The 19,988-nt window shown below is 65.6% G+C and overlaps 2 protein-coding genes across 14 annotated transcripts; both read right to left on the bottom strand.

Annotated features, from left to right (window-relative positions):
- Positions 1–1,043: 1,043 nt before the first annotated feature.
- On the bottom strand, positions 1,044–9,395 carry MAPK12 (mitogen-activated protein kinase 12). Of its 4 annotated transcripts, XM_032645708.1 has the most exons (12): positions 8,971–9,197; positions 8,769–8,898; positions 6,992–7,050; positions 6,029–6,140; positions 5,895–5,924; positions 5,593–5,640; positions 4,913–5,027; positions 4,640–4,711; positions 4,389–4,468; positions 4,231–4,309; positions 3,968–4,141; positions 1,047–1,600 (listed from the first exon to the last, which is right to left on the bottom strand). In XM_032645708.1, the coding sequence occupies exons 1-12, from the start codon at positions 9,093–9,095 to the stop codon at positions 1,521–1,523; spliced, it is 1,104 nt and encodes a 367-aa protein (XP_032501599.1). In that variant the 5' UTR covers positions 9,096–9,197; the 3' UTR covers positions 1,047–1,520. The 4 variants fall into 4 exon arrangements, with proteins under 4 accessions (XP_032501601.1, XP_032501598.1, XP_032501600.1 ...); XM_032645710.1 differs by lacking the exon at positions 5,895–5,924 and having other exon boundaries at positions 1,044–1,600; positions 8,971–9,395; XM_032645707.1 differs by having other exon boundaries at positions 1,044–4,141; positions 8,971–9,325.
- A 1,726-nt stretch (positions 9,396–11,121) lies between these two features.
- MAPK11 (mitogen-activated protein kinase 11) lies at positions 11,122–17,729 on the bottom strand. 10 transcript variants are annotated; one of them, XM_032646168.1, is made up of 12 exons: positions 17,302–17,506; positions 14,934–15,063; positions 14,800–14,858; positions 14,618–14,729; positions 14,514–14,543; positions 14,371–14,418; positions 14,167–14,281; positions 13,793–13,864; positions 13,473–13,552; positions 12,945–13,023; positions 12,685–12,858; positions 11,122–12,406 (listed from the first exon to the last, which is right to left on the bottom strand). In XM_032646168.1, exons 1-12 carry the CDS (start codon positions 17,415–17,417, stop codon positions 12,327–12,329), a joined length of 1,095 nt encoding a protein of 364 aa, XP_032502059.1. In that variant the 5' UTR covers positions 17,418–17,506; the 3' UTR covers positions 11,122–12,326. The 10 variants fall into 10 exon arrangements, with proteins under 10 accessions (XP_032502059.1, XP_032502060.1, XP_032502057.1 ...); XM_032646169.1 differs by having other exon boundaries at positions 11,122–12,858; positions 14,934–14,999; positions 17,302–17,554; XM_032646166.1 differs by having other exon boundaries at positions 14,800–15,063; positions 17,302–17,508.
- Between the last annotated feature and the right edge of the window lie 2,259 nt (positions 17,730–19,988).

Here is a 19,988-nt window from a genome sequence, read left to right as displayed (position 1 = left end):
ATTCCCCAAGGTGGGATGGATGCAGAGGGAGGCCTTGACAGGGCCCCGCTGCCCGCGGCAAGCAGCCCCGCGTGGATCGCCACCGTTCTGGCCAGGCTACCTGCTCGTGCGGGTAGCCGGCGGCCTGCGGGGCTCTGGGAAGACGTGCCCGCCCCTGAGCCAATCACGGCGGCTGGAAAACAGCGTGTTGATTGGCCGTCCTGGGCACGTGGCCGCGAAGGCGGGGCCTGCGCCAGACCGCCCCGCCTGGATCGCTGAGAGCCGGGGACCCGGGCGGGGCTCCGTCAGAGGCGCGGGAGGGCCCCTGGGCAGAGAAGGCAGGTACCTACTCTGGCAACTCGTCTGACCGTATTCGGCTGGACCAACTGGGTGCGTCCATCTGAGCCCCAGGCCGGGAGAAGGGTGACGGCCTGGCCCCGCTTTGGGCGCGCCTGCCGGGGGACAGGTGGGAGGAGCCAGGGCGGGCGCAGGAGCTCTAGAGTGGCCCCTGACCCAGCTGCCAGTCCTCGGAGACGTCGAATGGCCGGCAGAGGGCCCCGCGGGCTCGCCAATGGCGGTGGGGCATGGCCGGGGGAGGGGCAGGAAAAGGAGCACAGAAACCACCCTTCTAAGGCACAGACGTCTCAGAGACACCCGAGGTGCCTCGCGGCGTCTAGCGTCACCCCACCCCCCCAAGAACCTGGCCTTGGAGAGTGTAGGGAGCCCAAACACCTGGGGCTGAGACCCGAATTGGACCCTAACCCCCTCACCCCCATCAGGCCCTGCATCAGGCCCTGCCCTGGGTCTGCTCCAGGGTCTTAGTTTAGAGGAAGGCCACCCCACAAGAGGGGCAGGGCCAAGTCCTAACGTGGGGGGGCTCCAGGCTTGGGGCTCACTGGCACAGGACAGGGGTGTAGGTGGGCACCAGCTTTGTGACCTGGGAGGGAGGAGGTGCCCAGGCCCAGTGGCTCAAGATGGGGCTGAGGCTCCCAGGCCAGACCCCTTACTCCATACAAAAGCCTAAAGGTGGAGATCCAGCCCAGAAATAAGGAAGTGAAGCAGAGTGGGAGCTACAAAAGGGTTTATTTCCTCCAGCCGTGTGGCCATACCACGTGGCCAATGTACATTTATAAGGGGGGTGGTACAGAAGCGTCCACACCAACGCCCCCAGGAGACATGTCCCTGAGTCAGTGCTCTGCACCCTCCCGTCCTTCCTCTTCAGCACAGTCCAGAGCAGGCAGGGTCAGAGACTAGGCTTTGACCCCAAACCCCATCCCACCCCACAGGTTCTGAGGCTTCTGCTGCACCCTGGGGGAGGGGACCACTGCTCAGGGGGTCAGAGCCCAGCCCCAGGTCAGGTGGGCGTCCTGTCCAGAAAGTCCAGATGCTCCTCCAAGGTTAGGCTGAGGTGGGCTCTGAGAGCAGGGGAACAGGCTTCCAGAAGAGGCTCCATGGAACGAGGGGACTCCTGGGATGCAAGCCCCAGCCAAGGTCCCAGTGGCAAACAGGATCTCCTTTCCAGGCCCAGGGCCCAGGGGTATTCACAGGGCCGTCTCCTTGGAGACCTTGGCCCCCAGCTGTCGGGGAGGCTTGAAGCTGAGCACCTCTCTGTATGTGACGCCTGGGGCAGGATGAGAGGGACAGAGTCATGGGAGAAGGGGCCCATCACCTGTTAAGACAGCTCCACAGTGCACACCAAGGATGGACGCCAGTGACCAAGACGAAGCACTGGGCCCAGCTCACTGGTGCTCGCGGGGACCAGCGTTAAGTCCCATGAGATTCCACTTGGGGTGGGGGTGGAGAGCGGAGGCCCAGAGCACAGGCTGTTAGTCACTGAACTAGGGGGCCCGCCCGTCCCCCAAATTAACAGGGTCAGAGACCACCGCTGGGGTTCAGGCACCAGGTGGACTCCTTTGTCCCACATGTGCAAGTCCACCTGTGTCCATCCACAGGGACTGTCCACCCTGACAGGGCTCCTGTAACCCACACCCACAGCCCCTAGGGTGGCCTTGGCTCCACAGCCTGCCTCAGTGAACAGAGAACATCTGAGGAATGTAAACCAATGTGTTCACTTGAATGGAGTTGCTCAGGGTCCCACCAGGGCACACTGCAGCTTCTGGATCCAGAACATCTATGAAACGAGTATGGGGACTTCCCTGGTGGCACAGTGGTTGAGAATCCGCCTGCCAATGCAGGGGACATGGGTTTGACCTCTGGTCCAGGAAGATCCCACATGCTGCGGAGCAACAAAGCCCATGCGCCACAACTACTGAGCCTGCACTCTAGAGCCCGCAAGCCACAACTGCTGAGCCCACGTGCCACAACTACTGAAGCCCACGCGCCTAGAGCCCAAGCTCTGCAACGAGAAGCCACCACAATGAGAAGCCCTCACAATGCAACAAAGAGTAGCCCCTGCTCGCCGCAACTAGAGAAAGCCTGCCCGCAGCAACTAAGACCCAACAATAAAGACCCATTGCAGCCAAAAATTAATTAATTAATAAACGAGTGTGGAATTGCCACCAACTGCCTGCAGCATCCAGCTTCCTCGCCGGTGCTCGTGTTTCCTGAACCTTGCCCAGAGCGAGCCGTCCCAAAAGAAGGGGGGTGCTGCCCCGCCTCCCCTCCGACCAGCCTGCAAGGGGACAGTTCCGCTCCACCTACCCCAGGGTGCCCACGCTCACCTGGCCACAGGAACGCGCGTTTGGGGGACCACTGGTACTCCACAAGCCCAGTTCAGGAAGGACTGTGCCTTTAGAGCAGGTGGTCTGTGTGGTTTGCCCAGCATACGGCACAGTTGTGTTGCTACCCCACGAGGTGCCTCCCAGGCCCTCATCTAACCCTGGTGCAGGGGCCCATCCACACAGGGAAGGTTTGTATAGAGAGGTCCTTGCTGTAAAGCTGGCTTTTCCCGGGGAAACAGGAGGTGATGAGTTTGCATTCCTGACCAGGGGCTCAACCACAAACAGACCACATGTCCGCCACGGTCTGTAGTAAAAAGCAAAAGCTCTTACTACAGTTTGTGGCGGAGACCGCAGAGAGGATCCTGTGGCCCATGGTTTTCGGTTTTCAGAACTTACAAGCACAAAACACAGCACAGATAAGGGCAGAGCCGCTGCTGGGACTCCCCGATGACCCTGAAGAATGTGGTTTGAGAAGCACAACCCGTCCAGCCCCACCTCTACCCCCCACATCCAGGACCGCGGCCCCAGGTCTGAGGCACAGCCAGAACGGGGTCTAGGACAGTGGCGACCAGTGCCACAGCTCCGTCGGTGCTGACTGCTGCCCTCAGACGTCCCTGCTCCCCCAGGCGGGTCCCGCAGCCACCAAGAGAAGATGCCTGCCATGCCAGAGTGGAGCTAGACAAGGCCCGTTCCAGCATGGAGCGTCAGGGCCCCAGCAGAGGGAGGCCCGGGGACTGGGCAGGCGTCCCTGAGCCCAGCCTCAGGCTGAGCAGGTGTCGGGAGCCCTCAGAGAAGAAGAGAGGGGCCCTCGGTTTCCAGGCCAATGCAAAGCCTGGAGATGCAGAGCACAGGTAGAGGGAGGTCTGAAGTGCTCAGTGGGGCTAGAGGGGACGGGCGAGGGGTAGTGAGGAAGGGGGAGGTGCTATGGACTGCCTGGAGTGGGCCTGATCCTGCTGGCAGGACGAGGGGTGTGCAGCTGTCTAGGTAGGAGGAGTCCTGAAAGGGACACGGAGGCCAGAAGATTCAAGAGGTATGAGCAGAGGCCTGGGGGAGTGGGTGCTGAGGGTCTCCGGGGTAGCCCGGCCTCTGGCCTAGACGTGGGGAGGCACGCTGGTAGGCCTGGGGGCCGGGAGAGGCCAAGTGCTCAGGTCGCCTTGGCCCGGAAGCCCAGCTGCCCCCTGACCTCCACTGTGTTCCTCACCTAACCTGCATCCCAGGGTGGGGGGGACCCAGGACTCTGAGCCCTGGCCACCTGCAGGGGGCTGGTGGGGTCCAGCCACAGGCCCTGCCCAGAGCCCCCCACTCACGCTTCCACTCTTCCAGCGTGCGGTCCACGTCATCAAAGGATTCATCGTACTTTTGGGCTTTGGGCTCATCCTCCATGTCGTGCAGCGACTCGAAGTAGGGGTGGGTCAGCGCCTTGGCCGCCGTCACCCGCCGCTCCGCATCCAGCACGAGCATCTTCTCCAGGAGGTTCACGGCTGGGGGGGCGTCAGGCCAGGCTGAGGGGCGGGTCCCAGGCCCCGGTACCCACGTCACTGACCCCGTGCCCACCGCAGCCCCACCCTACCCAGAGGGCTTGCGTTGGTCAGGATGGCGGCAAAATCCTTTTTCTCTAGCTCGGGGAGGCCGTTCATGTAGTTCTGAGCCTGTGTGGGAAGAAAGGGTGAGGCGCCGGCCCCCAGGCCCAGACCCAGGCCTCCAGCTCACGCCTGGCTCCCCAGTGACCTCGGCACTCTGCAGCCTCTGCACGAACTCGGCGGGAGGCGTCCCCGTCACCTTCATGATCTCCTTCAGCTGGTCCAGGTCTTGGCTGAGGTCAGGAGCACAGCGCGGGGCCAGAGGGCAGAGCTCACCTACCCACCCAGCCCGGGCAGTGCGCCTGGCCTGCCCCCCGCAGGTGTAGGGCAAGCCTCCCCCGCACCCAGCTCCAGGTGTAAGGCAAGCCTCCCCCGCACCCAGCTCCAGGTATAGGATACGGTCGCTGCCTTTGAAGAGCGTCTCCCCTGTGATCATCTCAGCCATGATGCAGCCCACTGACCAGATGTCCACTGAGACAGAAGCCCCTCCATCAGGGCTCTGTGGGCTGGGGAGCCGGGCACACACAGACGCAGGAGTGGGGGCGGCGGAGGGGGGCATGGGCCCAGGAGCCATCTAGCCTACCACGCCCTGCCCAGCCCCGGCCCAGCTCAGCAGCCTCCCCGCAGAGCAGCTCGGGGAACCTGGTGCCGCGTCTCCGGGCAGCGCCTCACCCGTCTGTGTGTAGTGCATCCAATTCAAGATGACCTCAGGCGCCCGGTACCACCGGGTCACCACGTACCCAGTCATCTCGCTATCTGCCTGCCGGGCCAGGCCAAAGTCCAGGATCTACAGCCAGAATCAGAAGGTGGGGCAAAGCGGTCCCTGGGGAGTGGGTGGGCCAGCCGTGGGCCAGAAGACCCCAAGGGCACTGGGCACACCGGGGCCTCCTGCCAAGCCTCTGGGGCCCGAGGTCGCAGCCAGGTACCCCTAAGCCTCCCTGCGGGTTCCTCCCCACAGCCAGTGCACCCAGCGCAACCGACTGTGCCTGCCCCCGACCCTTACAACAGGCACCCCGGGGGGGGTCTCCTGCCCCTGGACCTCCGCTCCCTGTGAACCGCCGGGCCCCAGCCAGCACTTTTGGGAAGGCCTGCTCAGCCCTGCCCTGGCTCGGGCATGGGGAGCTGGGGACACCGCCCGCCCTTCCCCTCAAGCAGGTATGCCCCCGTGCCACCCCACCCAGTGCCTCCCCAGGGCCCATCTGCCCATCAGCTGCTCCGCCACTGCCTGGATGGCTGTGGTCTGTCCCTCCGCCTGGGCCTGGGCCAGTCCGCCTCCAGGCCTGAGGGCCAAGGGGCCAGCAGGCAGATGGGCAGGTGCGGGGGAGGCCCCAAGCCCCCAACCCAACACACACCTTGAGCTCACAGTCCTCGTTCACGGCCAGGTTGCCGGGCTTCAGGTCCTGGGGGCAGAAGAAAGGCGGCTGTGCAGCCCCGCCCGCCAGGGTGCAAGGGCAAGGGCCCGGGCAGCAACTGAATGTGGGAGCATCGGGCTAGGCCGGGCCACCCTGCAGCCCTTCCGGGAAGGGTGGAGGTGCACAGCCTCCGGGCTGTGGGCAGGCAGGGTGCCCCCTCGCGGGTGAGACAGGAAGCCCCAAAGGTGGAGCCCCTCGCACGCCCACAGCCAGGGGAAGCGCCCACCTTGGCTAGGACTCACCCTGTGGATGATGCCAGCAGCATGGATGTACTGTGGGGACACAGGGGTCAGCAGCAGTCAGTTCGCAGGAACGTCAGAGCCCCAGCCCCGCCTAGGGGGACCCCACCCACTCTGGCGGCACCCCAAGTCCCCACCTTCAGCCCCTTGAGCATCTGGTAGACGAGAAACTGGATTCGGTCCTCACTCAGCTTCTCGTGCTTCATGAGCTTCCCCAGGTCGGTGCCCATGAACGGCATCACCAGGTAACTGCGGGGTCAGGGAGGGGCCAGACAGCTGGGGTCACGCCCGTGGGCCTGGGCTCAGGCCCTGGAAGAGCCTGTCACCCTGCAGCACCCAGTTCCCACCCCCCACAGCACTGCACTGGGCTCTACCCTCCTACCACCCACCGGGCCCTGCGATGCCAGGCAGGTCGGGACTGCGCTTTGGGGACTCCTGGAGGGTGGCCTAGGGGCTGGGAGACCAAGGCTCATAGACAGGGGCAGGGGCGTGAGAAAGGAGGGAAGTGCCTGTGGGCAGGGGTGTGACAGGACATCTGGGTCAGAGGAGCAGGCTGGGCAGGTGGACGGAGACACAGAGAGCAGTGCTTAGCACCCCGCCAGCACGAGTCCTTGACCCCTGCCAGGTCAGGCAACGAGGAGCCTGTCCTGCCGCCCCCCCTCCTGGGCCAGGCCCCTGGCTCTTGGCCAACAGGAGTGTGAGGCCACGGGTGGCCACCCGGGCAGGCACAGGGCAGCACTGGGTCCCCCCCAACCCGCCGGCAAAGGTCAGCAGCTCCAGTTACAGGCCACTCTTAGCGCCAGGGTTCCAGAGCACAGGACCCACTCACAAACCCTCAGGCACGAGGCTCACACCTCCGGCGCTGGAGGAGGAGGCCCAGATCCACCCAGTGGTACCAGCACCGTGGGTCCCGGGGGCATGTGGCAGGGGGTGGACTGCGGTGTGGTGAGCGGGTGGGCAGTGTGCACCTGACGCCCATCCAGGCTGCAAGGCAAGGCCTGCCTCAGGCGGCCCACCTGCCAACCCCAAAGCTGAAGTGGACACCCAAGAGCCACCCAACACCACCTGCTCTGCCCGGCCAGCCCCTGGCCGGCACTCACAAGTCTGTGAAATCATCCAGGGTCTCATTGGGTGTGAACACATCCAGCAGCCCAATTACCTGGGGAGGAGGCCAGAGCACCAGGTGGGCTGGGGACACAGATACAGCTGAGGGCACACCCTGCTCTGGGCAGGAAAGGCCCCGGCAGCTGTCCTGGTCTCCCCCCACTGCCCACAGGGCCCTGCTCTGCCCACTGGCAGCTCAACCCTGCCCTGGCACACATGCCCATAAACAAGGACTATTTTTGGATGGTGACAGCCGGGATCCTTTGGGGGAGGGGCAGCCCCAAGTCTGGGTCAGCTCCCAGCCATCCAAGGAGCTCCAGCCCCTTGGCCCTTCCTCCCCCTCTTCCTATCCCCACTGAAGACCCAGGAACAGTGTGGGGACAGCCAGTATCTAGCAGGCCCTTCCAGGGGCCGTGCCTCCGCCAGAGAGGCCCAGGCAGGCAGCCCTGTGAGCACACCGGCAGCCACAGCCGGCCCCGCAGCCCTCTGGTCGGGGCTGCTGGACAGCAGACGGGGAGCGTGACAACTGGCACCTGGGGCTTCTGGTGACAGGGCCTCCAGGGACCCCAGGAGGCCTGCACATCAGAGTGGCTGGAGGCACAGGTGGATGGGCTGGCAGGGGGACACCTGGCAGAGGCCACGTGAATGGTGGCCGGGCAGGACGCAGAACGCTCGGAGCGCTTGAGGAATACGGGGAGAGAGGCCAGGTGGCCGAGGACCAGGCCACGACGCAGCCAAAGAGAAGCCAAAGAAAACCCAAGCACACCCGCAGCACCTGGTGAAGGCTTGCTTTGATCCTAGAAGCTTTGGCAAAAGAGTTTAAATAGGTGTGATGCTGAACGTGTTCCCTGGCTACTATATGGGGACAAACTGGAGTGAGGTGACAGTGGACACGAGGTGCAGGGACAGCCACCATGGCCAGAGACATGGGTGGCGGGAGGAGAGAACAGTGGGACATCCAGAGAGAGGCCTGGAAGCAGGTGAGGCCCGGGCATCGGGAGGTTTTAGCAAGAATCCTGGAAGTTAAATGGGGGTCCACCAGGTTGGTGGAGACTTCTGGGCCTCTGCAGCACGGCGGGGGTGGGGGGGGGGAGGAGGCCTGAAGTGGGCACAGAAGGGGCAGGACTGGGACCTCAGCCTCTCAGAGCCTACTTCCTCCGGGAAGAGGGGTTTATGAAATGCAGCGCTGTTGGGAGGTGGCGGCACCCAGCTGCTGAGGGGCTGCTGCGGCTCAGGAGGTGGAGTGGGGTCAGGAAAGGAGCCGCAGGACGGGGGCCGGGTGGGGCGGCAGGGGGGTGCCTGGGAGAGGCTAAGTGCCCCTTCCAGGAAGACCGCTCCTCCCACCTGAAGTTCTCTCTCACCTCGGGGCTCCTGGCTGGAGGCAGGGTTTGGAGTGAGACCTGGAGGATCCCCTCGGCCTGGGCAAGTGGCTGTCCCCTGACCAGACCCTGGGCCGAGGAGCCAGATGGGGCTCCAGCAAGAAGCCAAAGAGCTAAGTCCTTCCCGGGACTGGTCCAGGCGGAGCGGACTAGACCCCGGGGAAGCAGCTCTCTTAGGACGAAGCGGGGCTCGGCCCTCACCACTGTGACCAGCCCCCCCCACCCGGGGACACTGCCTGACCCCTCGCCTCCGCCCGCCCCGCCACCCAGGGGAGCAGCCCAGGGACTGGGTAGGAGGGACCGGGTCTTCGGGGCACGGTTTGGGGGACGAAGGGAGATGAGCAGAGGTGAGATGATGGACGCGGTGCCCGGAGCTGGGGACCGCGCGACTCACGTTCTCATGGCGCATGTGCTTGAGCAGGCGCAGCTCGCGGTAGGCGCGCTTGGCGAACAGCTCGGACTGGAAGGGCCGGTACAGCTTCTTTATGGCCACCTTGGCGCCCGTGCGGCTGTCCACCGCCGAGCTGCGGGGCGCACCGCTTAGCGGGAGGCCCGGGCCACCAAGCCCCCGGCCACCCCGCCCGGCCTGTGCTCACCACACGGCGCCATAGGCGCCCGAGCCTACGGGCTGCAGGTCCTGGTACACGGCGCGCACCTCCCAGGCCGTCTTGGTCACCTCCTGGCGGTAAAAGCCCCTGCGGGCGGGCGGCTGAGAGCTCATGGCTGGCCGGGCACCGCCCCCGCCGCGGACCCCGCGGGCGCTTCGCCTCGAGGGCCGGGGACCCGGGATCCGTGAGACGCCCTGGCGCGCACCCCGGGCCACCGCCGCGCGGGCAGAGCCGGCTCCGCGCCGTCGCCGGGGCACCCCGCTGCCGGCTTTCGCGTCCGGGCTCTCCGGAGCCGCCGACCCCGGCCCGCGCCCAGCCCCCGCCCGGGTAGCGCGAGGCCCCTCCCCTGCGGGCGGACCAACCGGCCCCCGGGCCGCGCGCACGTGACGCCCCTTCCGCCCTTCTGCTCCTCCGGAAACATGAGGCGGCGGCCGCCGCCTGGGAAGCCGGAGGCTGGGGGAAGGAGAGCGCCGCTTGGCAGCTCTGTCCCATCCTAGACCCAGACGCGGCGCCCGAGACCCCGGCCCTCCTCCGCACTCGGGATGAACTACGCGGACCCGAGTGGAGGCTGTGTCAGCGAGGCCTCGTGGGGCTCGCGCCTCCTCCTCACGACCGCGCCCCCAGGGCACTGGCCCATCCTGGCAGCCTGAGCTCGTCGACTGCTACCCCCAACCGCAAATCACTGACCACCAGTCCCGCCCACTTCCAACTCCCCACCCCGCAGGACGACCTTCACCCTGGGGCTGACCCATCCACCCCCCAGTACGGGGTTCCCCGGCCCCTATCTTGCTTCCGTCCCCCTTTCCCAGTGAAGAAGTTGATTCTGTCTCCCAAACTCAGGCTGCCTACCAAGCCGGAAGCAGAGAGGGTGGGTCTTGTAGGTCCCCCTGGGCCCCTGTGCTCTGAAGGCTCGTCCTCACTGCACGTCCGGGTGGAGACTGCTCCAGAGATTTGCACGTCCCACTGCCTGTCCCACCCCTGCTCAGCTGAGGCCCTCAGGTTTGCTCTTCAAAGCCCAGCTCGAACCTCTCCACTCTCTCCAGGGAGGTGTGCCTGACCCCAGGGCTGAAGGGGGGCCCTACTGGGGCTCGCTCGGTGGGTGCCCCCTTACCCTTAGGTGGGGACATCATTTCAGGGGTCTGGCCCCATCCTGGACCAGATGCTGCTGGACGACAGCGCCCCCAGCCCTGTGACCCAGACCTGAGAGTGGGGTAATAAGATCCCCAGGGCCCCCTGCCCCGCCCTCTGTGCCTTGCGCCATGAGTCAGCAGCTCAGCAGCTCTGGCCTGGCCAGAGCAGCTTTACAGCCGGGCTGCGCGGTGATCTGATCGGGGTGCTCGGGAGTTGCAGGCTTGTCAGTGGGGGCAGCCTGGTGTCACTGGAGCCACAACCGCCCATCCCCGTGCCCTTCATGCCCTGGGCCGCCTGTGGCACTCCACCTGCCTCCTCCAGGAAGCCCCCAGCTGGCCCCCTTACTCCCTGTGATGGGGTCCAGAGGTCCTGCATCAGGCCAGACTCCCAGATGTGGCATGTCCCAGTTCTGCTCCCATCCCCCCCCCCCCAGGACTTGGCCCAGCCAGGTCTCCAGGGGTTCTCCAAGACCTGAGGGCCAGCACCCACACTGACCAGGCCTCTGCAGGCCCAGCTCCCAGATGATCCCCACCCCCACCCCCACCCCGAGGGCCTAGGGCAAAGGCGTAGAAGGTCCCCATCCTGGGGATACCCTGCTTTCCCAGCCTGAGCTGCAGTGAGCGGCAGGGGCTGGTCGCTCAGTGTGTGTCCCGAGGCTGAAGCAGCCCTCTTTCCCCTTAACCAGGAGGGAAAGGAAAGCTGCCTCCCTGACCCTGGGGAAGGGCAGGCCTTTGCTCCCAGAGACCTCAACACCCCCAACCCGCGTCCTCGCTGACCACTGAGTGAAGGGGCAGGTCTGGGTCTGGGCCAGATCCCGCCCAATGAAACTCTGAGGGCAGCGGGTTGACTGCTGGTGGCCATCATGCCCTGTCCACCTCAGACCCCACTGGCCCTCAGGGAGCAGGGAGGGTGAAGGTGGCTGCTCTGACCAGGGGCCAGCGGAATATGGCCACCCTCTCCAGGCAGTGGGGGCAGCGCGGGAGCAGAACCTAGAGCTGGAGACACAAGCCGGCTGAGAGGGGAACTTTATTGCGAAACCCTGGGGCAGGCACTTAGCATTCAGACCTCCCTGGTCCTGCGAGGTGAGAGGTCACCACCTGACAGACGCCTCTTGACGGAGGACCCACACCTCCCACACGCCTGGAGCAGGGCCCTGTCCCAGAGGTCGCTAGGTCAACTCCACTCCGGAAGGCGGGAAGAGGCCAAGGGCTGACCCACAGACTTGAGTGCCCCAGCGCCCGGCTGCAGGGCCAGAGGGTGGGCAGAGGTAGAGTGGGCATAGGTTTCTTCATCAGCTCTGGGCCAAGGTCCAGGATCCGGGTCCACATCGGCATGTGTGACCTCGAGGCTGGAGGCCCCCGTGCCTGCCAGCCCCCCAGCTGGCACAGTGCCCTCATGCCTCAGAACCCTGCTGCAGCCCTCACACCCAAGGAGCAGGGGGCTTTTGCTCACATGGCTGCCCACGGCCACCTGAGCCCCATGCATGCTGCCCAGCAGGATCTCAGCAATGCCCCCTCCCCACCCACACCAGGAACTGAGGGGAGGGGAGGCAACAGTAGAGCCACCCCAACTTGGGCCTCCTGCTGGCCATGGCCACTGGCCCTCAGGTGCCCTCAGGTTCACATGCGTCTGCATCTACTTAGACATGTGAATTCCAGGAGCACACACGTGCCACACAGCATAGGTGAACACATGGCTCCAGGCAGCTGTCCCCACTCTGCCACCCCCATGGAAGATCCTTTGAGTCTCAGCACTTTCCAGGGTAGCCCCCCACTTCCAGGCTGAGCAGCTCTGACCATCGAGACCCCTTCCTTTGTCTCCAGGAGGCTCCGGCCCCAAGGCACTGCCCCCCACGGACAGCCCTCTGCGACCCAGGAGATCTGGAAACAGACACACTCCCCAGGGGGGAGCTCTTATGGCACCCAGGTCCCCCATAGCGAGGTCCCAAAGGAGACCCAGGTTGCTGGGAGGGGGTAGGAGGACCAAGGAAGTCCAGCATGCTCTATCCAGACTCCTACACCCGTGGCTCACGCACGTGCAGGCTTCCCACAAGGCGCGGCGTGTAGACAAGCGTCCCAGGCCAGGGGTGGGCGCTGCTGGCCGCAGTGGTGTTGGGAGGTGCCCCTTGTGGGAGTCTGGCGGGCCGAGGTGGGAGGGCAGGCGGGCTCAGGCCCCTCCTCGGGTCCGAGTGCGGCTGGCGAGCCGCGTTCCCCTCACTGCTTAACGTCCAGGCTGCCAGGCGGCTGCGGTGGCTCTGGGGGCTTGAAGCTGAGGACTTCCTGGTAGGTGAGCTCTGCGAGGGGAGGAGGAAGGGTGAGCTCAGGCCTTCAGCAGCCCAGGCCCACCACCCTCCGAGAGCAGCCTCGGCCCATGGGCCCCTTCCTGGGCCTGCCCCGTGCTGCCCCCAAGCCTCTGCTGGACACACCCAACCCCAGCTCTACCTGACCCCCTAGACTGGGGCTGGGGGGCCGTGTCGTGGCCTCGCTCAGACCACTCTCAAGAGAAACTGGAGCACTTCCTGCAGAAAACAGGCAGCGCTCAGCCTCTGGGGGACGCAGCCCTCAGGCCCACCCTTCCACTCCTCCACCGTGCGCTCCTTGGCCTCAATGCTTTCGTCGTAGGGCTCGGCCTCGGGCTCATCCTCGGGGTCGTGGTACTGGCTGAAGTAGGCATGGGCCAGGGCCTCGGCCGCGCTGACCCTCTGGTCACTGTCCAGCACCAGCATCCTTCCCAGGAGGTCCACAGCTGCAGAGGGGCGGGGTGCAGGGCTGGTCACCTCCACAGCCAGGGCTAGACACGGAGCCCAGCCCGGACCCAGGGCCCATCCTCACCCAGGGGGTTGGCTCCATGGAAGATGCTCCTGAGGTCCTTCTGGGGCATGTGGGGCAGGGACTGGATGTAGGTCCGGGCCTAGGAGCACAGGGGAAGGGCCTGAGGGGGCTGTTCAACGCCTGCCTAAGCCAGGCAGAGGCCTGCCGGGAGAAGCCCCCAGACTCAGTCTCTCCAGCAGGCCTGGGCAAGGGCATACGCGGACCAGAGACCTCCCCGCTTTGGATCTGGTGGCTACAGCACCTTGCCTGGCCCTGCGTGCCTGCAGGTCCCGGGCCTGGTGCCTCTCCACTGTCCACGGCCGGGACACTGCAGGTGCCGAGGTTTCACCCTCAGCGTCCCTCATGCCTGGAATGTCTCCCCAGTTCACCTGTTTCCCCCTGAAGGGGTCGGCGCCTGCCTTGGGGTCTATTCCACTGTGACCCATGCTCCCCCCGTGGTGCCCCATCTATCCCCACAGCGCCCCTTCCTCCAGAGTGCGGGCGGGGGAGTGGCTGGTCAGCAGAGGGGGCTGGTGGCCAATGACTCACATGTTCCGACGATATCTTTGCCAGAACCTCAGGGCTGGGTGTGCCCACCACCTCCATGATGCGCTTCAGCTGGTCGATGTCTGCCTGGCTCAGGAAATGCCCAACGGCCAAGCACGGACTCTCCCCGGGACCCCAAACCCCAGACCTTGGGTCACTGCCCAGAACATGCTCTCCTGCCGCTGGGGACAGCAGTGAGCCCAAGGTGGCACGGTGTGGGGCAGAGGGGGCAAGACTGGCCAGAAAGGGCCAGAGCCCACCCCCCTCGACCCCCACCCCGCAGCAGGAGACCCTGGCTCACCCCTAACCTGCGCCAAGGATACAGTCATTTCCTGGGAAAAGGGCCTTTCCCTGGAGCAGCTCGGCCATGATGCAGCCCACAGACCAGATGTCCACTGTGGGAGGAGGCGTCTCCATCAGTCTGCCCACCCCAAGTCCCTCCTCAGAGAGCTGGGGGCTGGCTGCACTGCGTCAGCCCAGCAGCCCCGCGCTCACGCGCAGGCCCAAAGCCAGCAGCCCCTCCTCTCTAGACACAACCCTGGGCAGGGGGAAGCGTCAGCCCAGGACCCACCGTGCTCTGCCTTTCTGAACGTGTTTGTGAACGCAGGCCCCCCACCTGGCCTGTCCCCCAAGGTCCTCGGCCTCTGGTCCCAGGCCCACCCGCCCCAGGGGGCCGCCCCACACGGGCTGACGTCACCTGTCTGGTCGTAGTGCATCCAGTTCAGCATGATCTCAGGGGCCCGGTACCAGCGCGTGGCCACGTAGCCAGTCATCTCCTCGTCCGCCTGGCGCGCGAGCCCGAAGTCCAGGATCTAGAGGCACCGCCAGGCTTGTCAGCGCCTCCGGCTCTCTGCCTCCCGGCCGGCCGACCGACCCGCCAGCCCCTCCCCCAGCGGCTCACCCGCAGCTCGCAGTCCTCGTTCACAGCCAGGTTGCTGGGCTTCAGGTCCTGCAGGGCGGGCGCGGCGTGAGCGCAGGCAAAGCCGCCGCCGCCGCCGCTGCCGCCGCAGGAGCCCCACGCCCCCCCTCGCGCGAGGCACCTACCCGGTGGATGATCCCCGCCGAGTGGATGTACTGCGAGGGGGAGACGGCGGGGGCGTCAGGTTCTGCCCCCTGCGCCCCCGCCCGCCCCCCGCTTCCGCGCCCACCTTCAGCCCGCGCAGCAGCTGGTACACGAGGAACTGAACGTGCTCGTCGCTCAGCGCCTGGCACTTGACGATGTTGTTCAGGTCGGCGCCCATCAGCGTGGTCACCAGGTACCTGGGTAGCGGCAGGGATGAGCACGGAGTCCCCACCCCGACCCCGCGCCCTCCCCGCCACGGCCGCTCACACTTCGCTGAAGTCCTCGAGGGAGGTGGCCGGCGTGAACACGTCCAGCAGCCCGATGACCTGGGTGCAGGGGGCAGTCAGGGCTCGGCGGCCCGCGGGCGCCCCCCAGCCCCGGCCCGGCCGCCCCCAGCTCACGTTCTCGTGCTTCAGGTGCTTGAGCAGCCGCAGCTCGCGATACGTCCTCCGCGCGTGGATGAGCGACTGGAAGGGGCGCGAAAGCTTCTTCACCGCCACCCTCTGGCGCAGCCGCGTGTCGTAGGCTGAGCTGCAAGGCGGCCTGTGAGGCCCAGCCTCCGTCGCGAGGTCCCCACAGGCCAGAAGGCCTCCGGCACCAGGAGGCGGTCTGAACACTCCCTCCAAGCCTCTCCCCTCCCTCCTGGAGTCCTGCACCTTCCTCCAGAGTCAGTTCACCCTCCACCCCGCCCTCTGACCCCCAGCCTTCCCAGCCCACCTGGGAGCCCAGGGCAGGACCTGGATTTCTCCTGTCTCCTGGCCCCAGTGACTCTTGCCCCCAGCTCAGGGTGGAAATAACAGGCCAGGCAAACAGCCAGTGGCAGACAGCAGGCAGCCCCTCCAGCTCCCCCATAGGCCAGGGGGTCTGGGAGGCCCCCTGAGGGGGTTCCAGAGTCACCTCCAAAGCCCCCAAATATTCAAAATATGGAGGAAAACCTGATCAAGGGTTTATTGCATCGTTATTTTTCACAATGAGAAACTGGACAGCAGGAAATACCCAGCAGAGGGTGGTGCCTGGACCCACAGAATATTTCCCCTCGTGCAACCCCACTCCCCTGAGGTCTAGACCCTCAAGCCCCACACCCAGCTACTCTTCACAGGAGATGCCACACTCACGGGCATCATCCTCAAACACAAGTGGCCTGGTCGTCCAGTGGCCCCACCGCCCCTCGGGAAGGGATGCCTTCGCCCAGTGTTCCCTCTGGCTGCTGCCCCCCCCTTCCCTCCCACTTCATCTCCAAGGATCCAGCCTCCCTCCAGAGTGAGTGGAGCCTCAGCCCACCTCCCATGCCCACGCGGCCCAGGGAGCAGCTCCTGCAGGACCTGGGGTGCTCATGGGCCCAGGCAGTGGTGGAGGAAAGTCCCTCCCCCATCCAAGTCACTGCTGGGGTGGGAAGTAGGGGAGTGGCTCTTCACGGGGTGCGTGTGCACGCTCGTGTGTGTGTGTGTGTGTGTGCGTGCGCGCGCAGCAGATCCTTTTGTGTCTGCACAGTCAACAAAGGACTGTGGGAACTGGCACCGGGTCACCAGCTTCCTCAGACATCAGAGGAGGGAGGGAACCCATCACCGGCATGGAGGCCCTGCAGAGCTAAGTGGTGGAGAGAGACCTCCCCTGGGGAGCCTGACTGTCCCTACGAGTTCCCAGAAGGCACTTCCAGCAAGGGCTCTGTCGGATCCCCCAGGGACCACTCACACATTGGCCCACACCCTCTTCCTGCCCTTGTGGTCTTAGACACGAAGACAGAGGCCTGTGGCTGGAATGGCTGGAATGGCCTGAGGTTCCTGATGGCTGGCCAGTGGCTGAGTGAGATCTGAGGCCCAGGGGACCCCAAACCTCTGCTCCAGGCTCCAGTGCTGGGCCTCGTAAGGGGGTCTGAGAAGTCCCACTCCCAACCTTCTGCAGGATCCTGGAGCAACACCCTGCCCCCAGGGGCCCTGCCTCCCCACACCCATGACCCCCGCATTTCACAGGTTCTGGGTTCTGGGCGGGGCACCTCTCAACATCCATACCCACAGTCAGGCTCACCGTCAACACTGCAACTGCAACCTGGACTGTCCGCAAGCAAGCCCCTTGCCACCCAAAGCCCCCTCGGGCCTCCACGCCACCAGGTCCAGAGGCCTCCCCCGGCCCCACACTCCCTCCTGTCTGGGCTCCAGGGCCTAACTGCAGGCTGCGTGTGAGCTCTCTTGGTTGGGGCAAAAATGGGGTGGGGTGTAGACGCCCCCTAGGGGGGGATGGTAGGCGTCTCTGATCAGGCCTAAGTCCCATTCGGAGCCTGAGATCCCTTGGAAAATGGGGCAGTGGACTGGACCCACGGGGGAGCTTGCGGTCGTTCGTAGGTGAGGGGTCTTGCCCCCCACCCCCCAATCTGGGCTCTTCCTTTTCAAACAGAGCTACCCACCCTGGGGCGGGGGTACCTGCCGGAGCCCAGGGCTGCCTGGCCCTTGACGGGGGGCACCCCCGATGCATGCTCAGACATCAAGGGGCCCGGGGGACCTGCCCGCCCTTTCGCCAGCTGTGACGCCGCAGGATTCGGGCCCGGAGGGGGACGCTCCGGGTTGGAGGGGCGGGAGGACGACCCCTCTCCCGCCGGGGAGAGGCTCGGGTAGGAAAGTTTCCCTCACGCCCCCACCCCCCATTCATTCCTCGGATCTGCGTAAGGCCCGGGGGCGGAGGCAGGGCGAGCCCCTCCCCACGCCGGGAACCCCCGCACGGGCGGGGAGGGGGCGCGCGCTCAGTCCCCCCGCCCTTGCCCCGTCCCGCCCCTACCAGACGGAGCCGTAGGCGCCCGAGCCCACCGGGCGCAGCCCTTGCAGCCGCTGCGGCACCTCCCACACCGTCTTGTTCAGCTCCTGCCGATAGAAGCCGGCGCGCGGGCCCGACATGTCCAGAGCGGCCGCAGCTCGGCCCGCGCCCCGCCCCGCGCCCCCCGCCCCGCGGAGCCCGAGCCGGAGGCCGGAGGCGGAGCGGAGCGGGGCGGGGCCGGGGAGGGGGTTCCCGCAGACGAACGCGCGGCTTCCTGCCCCTCCGAGGCGGCGGTCGAGCGGAAACCGGCCTTCCCGGGGCGGGGTGGGGAGGCGGGGGGAAGGGGATGCCGTGGAACGACTTACCGCCCACCTCCCGGGGTCCACGCACTTCCCCAATGTCCGCCGCGTGGGTCCTCGGCGCGGCACCGCACCACCCGGACCAGGCCGCCACCACCTCTCAGGACTCAGCTCCCCGCACCCTCCCCTGCCGGCACAGACGCCGGCACCGCCCCGCTGTCCACCTCCCCCCGCATCCCGCCATCCGCCTAGTCCGGGTCCTGCGTTTAACGCGCCTTCAACCTGCTCTGGTCCGTGCATCCCTTCTCTCCTCTCACCTGCACCGCACCTCTTCCCCCAGCGTGCCCCCGCAGAAATGAAGGTAGAATCCTCTAAATCAAAGAAGCCAGGGACAAGCCATGGGAGGTATTTTTTTTATCAGAATAGAAAATACCCCCTAATAAAAGCTAGGCATTTGCTTGGATAGGGCCCGTCCGCCGCGGGCAGGTGCAAGTGCCTTGCATCCTGGGTCAGCCTGCCTTCCCCTCCCCCGCGGAGGCCATCCGGCTTTGGCGGTGTGCTTCGCTTCCACGGTCTGGTGTGGCGTCCTGCACGGGCTGGCTCCGGGACTGGGCCCTGCTGCCCCTTGGGAGAAGCGTGACTGCCGGGCCAGGCCCGGAGACCAGCCCTCAGGACCAGGGACAGCGGCGGCACCAAGGGCCTTTGGGGTGTCGGGCCCGTAAGAAGCTCTCCCCAAATGGGTCCTCTCTGGGGCCTGGTACCTTTCCTCCTTCTGAAACAGCTCCCTCAGCTGTCAACTCTTCGAGGAAGCCCACCCTGACTTTCCTAGGTCCTGCGGGGCTCCCCTAGTTGGAAACCACCGTTCCCCGAGATCGGTGAACTCTGCCCAGCACCGCACATTTCCTCTCTCCACCTGGAAGGTGCAGTTCGCACAGGCGGCCGAGACTGTGAAGGGGCATGTTCCCTAGTTCAGCGTCTGTCTAGAGCTCTAGGTCAGAGTGATTATTCCTACTTCCCACTTAAAGTGACAGTGGTTCGGAGAGAACATTGCCTGGGATGTAAATACCTCCTGACCCCCCACCCTGCAGAAGCAGTGGGTAGAGGTTGGGCTGCCTCCTCCCAGGAGAGGGGGAAATCAGGCTGAGGTCCCAACCTTCCACTTTTTTGAAACAAACTAAAACCTGAGTTTTTATGTGACATCTCCTGATACTCAAATATTGATAACCAAATTAAAATAAAATATGTCAGCACAGTACCAGGCAAACGGACACTTCCGCCTGGCAAATCCGGACCCTGGGGGGAGCCCAAAAGTGAGAAAGGAAGCAGGCTCCCAGTCCCAGCCGCTCCGGCCTCAGTTCCCTCTCTGGGAGCCAGCAGAGGTCGGCGGGGATGGGGTGAGGACGCCGGTGCCCCTTCCCCCAGCCGCCCCACCCGGGGCCTCCTCGGGGCCTCACGCTGGGGGCACTTTCCCGGCGGCCTGCCGGGCGAAGCAGCCGAGGTTTTGTGCGGAGTTAATGGAGCTTCAGCTAAAGCAGGGGAAGAGGAGGCGGGAGGGAGCAGCGGGCCGTGGGAACCGGCCGCGCCGCAGGGAGGGGCGGCCTTTGTCCCTCTCCTCCACTGGGGCAGGGGTATCTGTCGACCCGGAATCCCAGCTGCGAGTGGTCAGCGCCGACCAGAGGGGAGCGGCCTCACTGCCCTGCTCAGCGGTCACACACCGCACTGAGACCCTCCCTCAGCGTTCAGCAAACCTGCCCTGGGCACAGGGGCGCCCGCAGTGTGCCCCGCTACCCCGGCAGATCAGTCTTGGCCAAGTTGCCCTCTGGAGGGGAGGGGGCTGTGATACTGCAGGGGAATGACCAGGGAGGATTCCCCGTGGTGGTGGGGTGGCAGGGAGAGCACAGTCAGAGCCCCCAGAGGTGACAGCAATGATGCTGGGCCAGCTTCCAGACAGTCCTGCCTCTCAGGACTTAGCCTGACTTGAGGACCAGAAGGGAGAGTGGCGGCCATGGGTGCAGGGCCGTGGCAGGCTGGGCAGGGAGCACCGACAGGATTTCAGATTTTTATTCGCACTGTGCTGTGTGTTTTCACAGCGTTATCCCAGCCGGCAGGTCGAGGACTGAGCCTGGAGGGAGGGTGGTGTGGATGGAGGGCAGCCAGGAGTGGCAGGCCTTGCCAGTGGGTGTGCGGATGGGGCGGCACGGAATAGCCTCCTATGAGCCCTGGGTCCCCGGCACCACCCCCGCCCCCGCCTCCTTCCACTCTCTACTGTGATTCACAGCTACCCCTAGGTACCGAGATGCCCCCACCCTCCGTGTCCACTGTCCCCTCTCCACAGGACCAGGCCATCCCCTCTTCAGCCCCACACTGGTCTCCTGGCTGCACTTCTCCCTGAGGTCAGAACGAACTTCCTAA

Source organism: Phocoena sinus, chromosome 10, assembly GCF_008692025.1.
Source record: "Phocoena sinus isolate mPhoSin1 chromosome 10, mPhoSin1.pri, whole genome shotgun sequence".
In the NCBI taxonomy this organism is placed as follows: domain Eukaryota; kingdom Metazoa; phylum Chordata; class Mammalia; order Artiodactyla; family Phocoenidae; genus Phocoena; species Phocoena sinus.
This window is presented reverse-complemented; position numbering and strand designations above follow the sequence as displayed.

Bases quoted from the DNA above. Each gene is read 5' to 3' on its own strand.
- MAPK12 (XM_032645707.1), bottom strand. From the start codon at position 9,095: ATGAGCTCTCAGCCGCCCGCCCGCAGGGGCTTTTACCGCCAGGAGGTG. The intron at 5,641-5,894 runs GTGAGTCCTAGC...TTCTGCCCCCAG, and splicing joins CTGCTGGCATCATCCACAGG to GACCTGAAGCCCGGCAACCT. The intron at 4,142-4,230 runs GTAGGGTGGGGC...ACGCCCCCCCAG, and splicing joins GACCAACGCAAGCCCTCTGG to CCGTGAACCTCCTGGAGAAG.
- MAPK11 (XM_032646160.1), bottom strand. From the start codon at position 15,384: ATGGGGGAGCTGGAGGGGCTGCCTGCTGTCTGCCACTGGCTGTTTGCC. The intron at 14,282-14,370 runs GTGAGCCGCTGG...CGGTGCCTCTAG, and splicing joins ACGAGGACTGCGAGCTGCGG to ATCCTGGACTTCGGGCTCGC. The intron at 13,553-13,792 runs GTATCCTTGGCG...TGAGCCAGGCAG, and splicing joins CCTTTTCCCAGGAAATGACT to ACATCGACCAGCTGAAGCGC.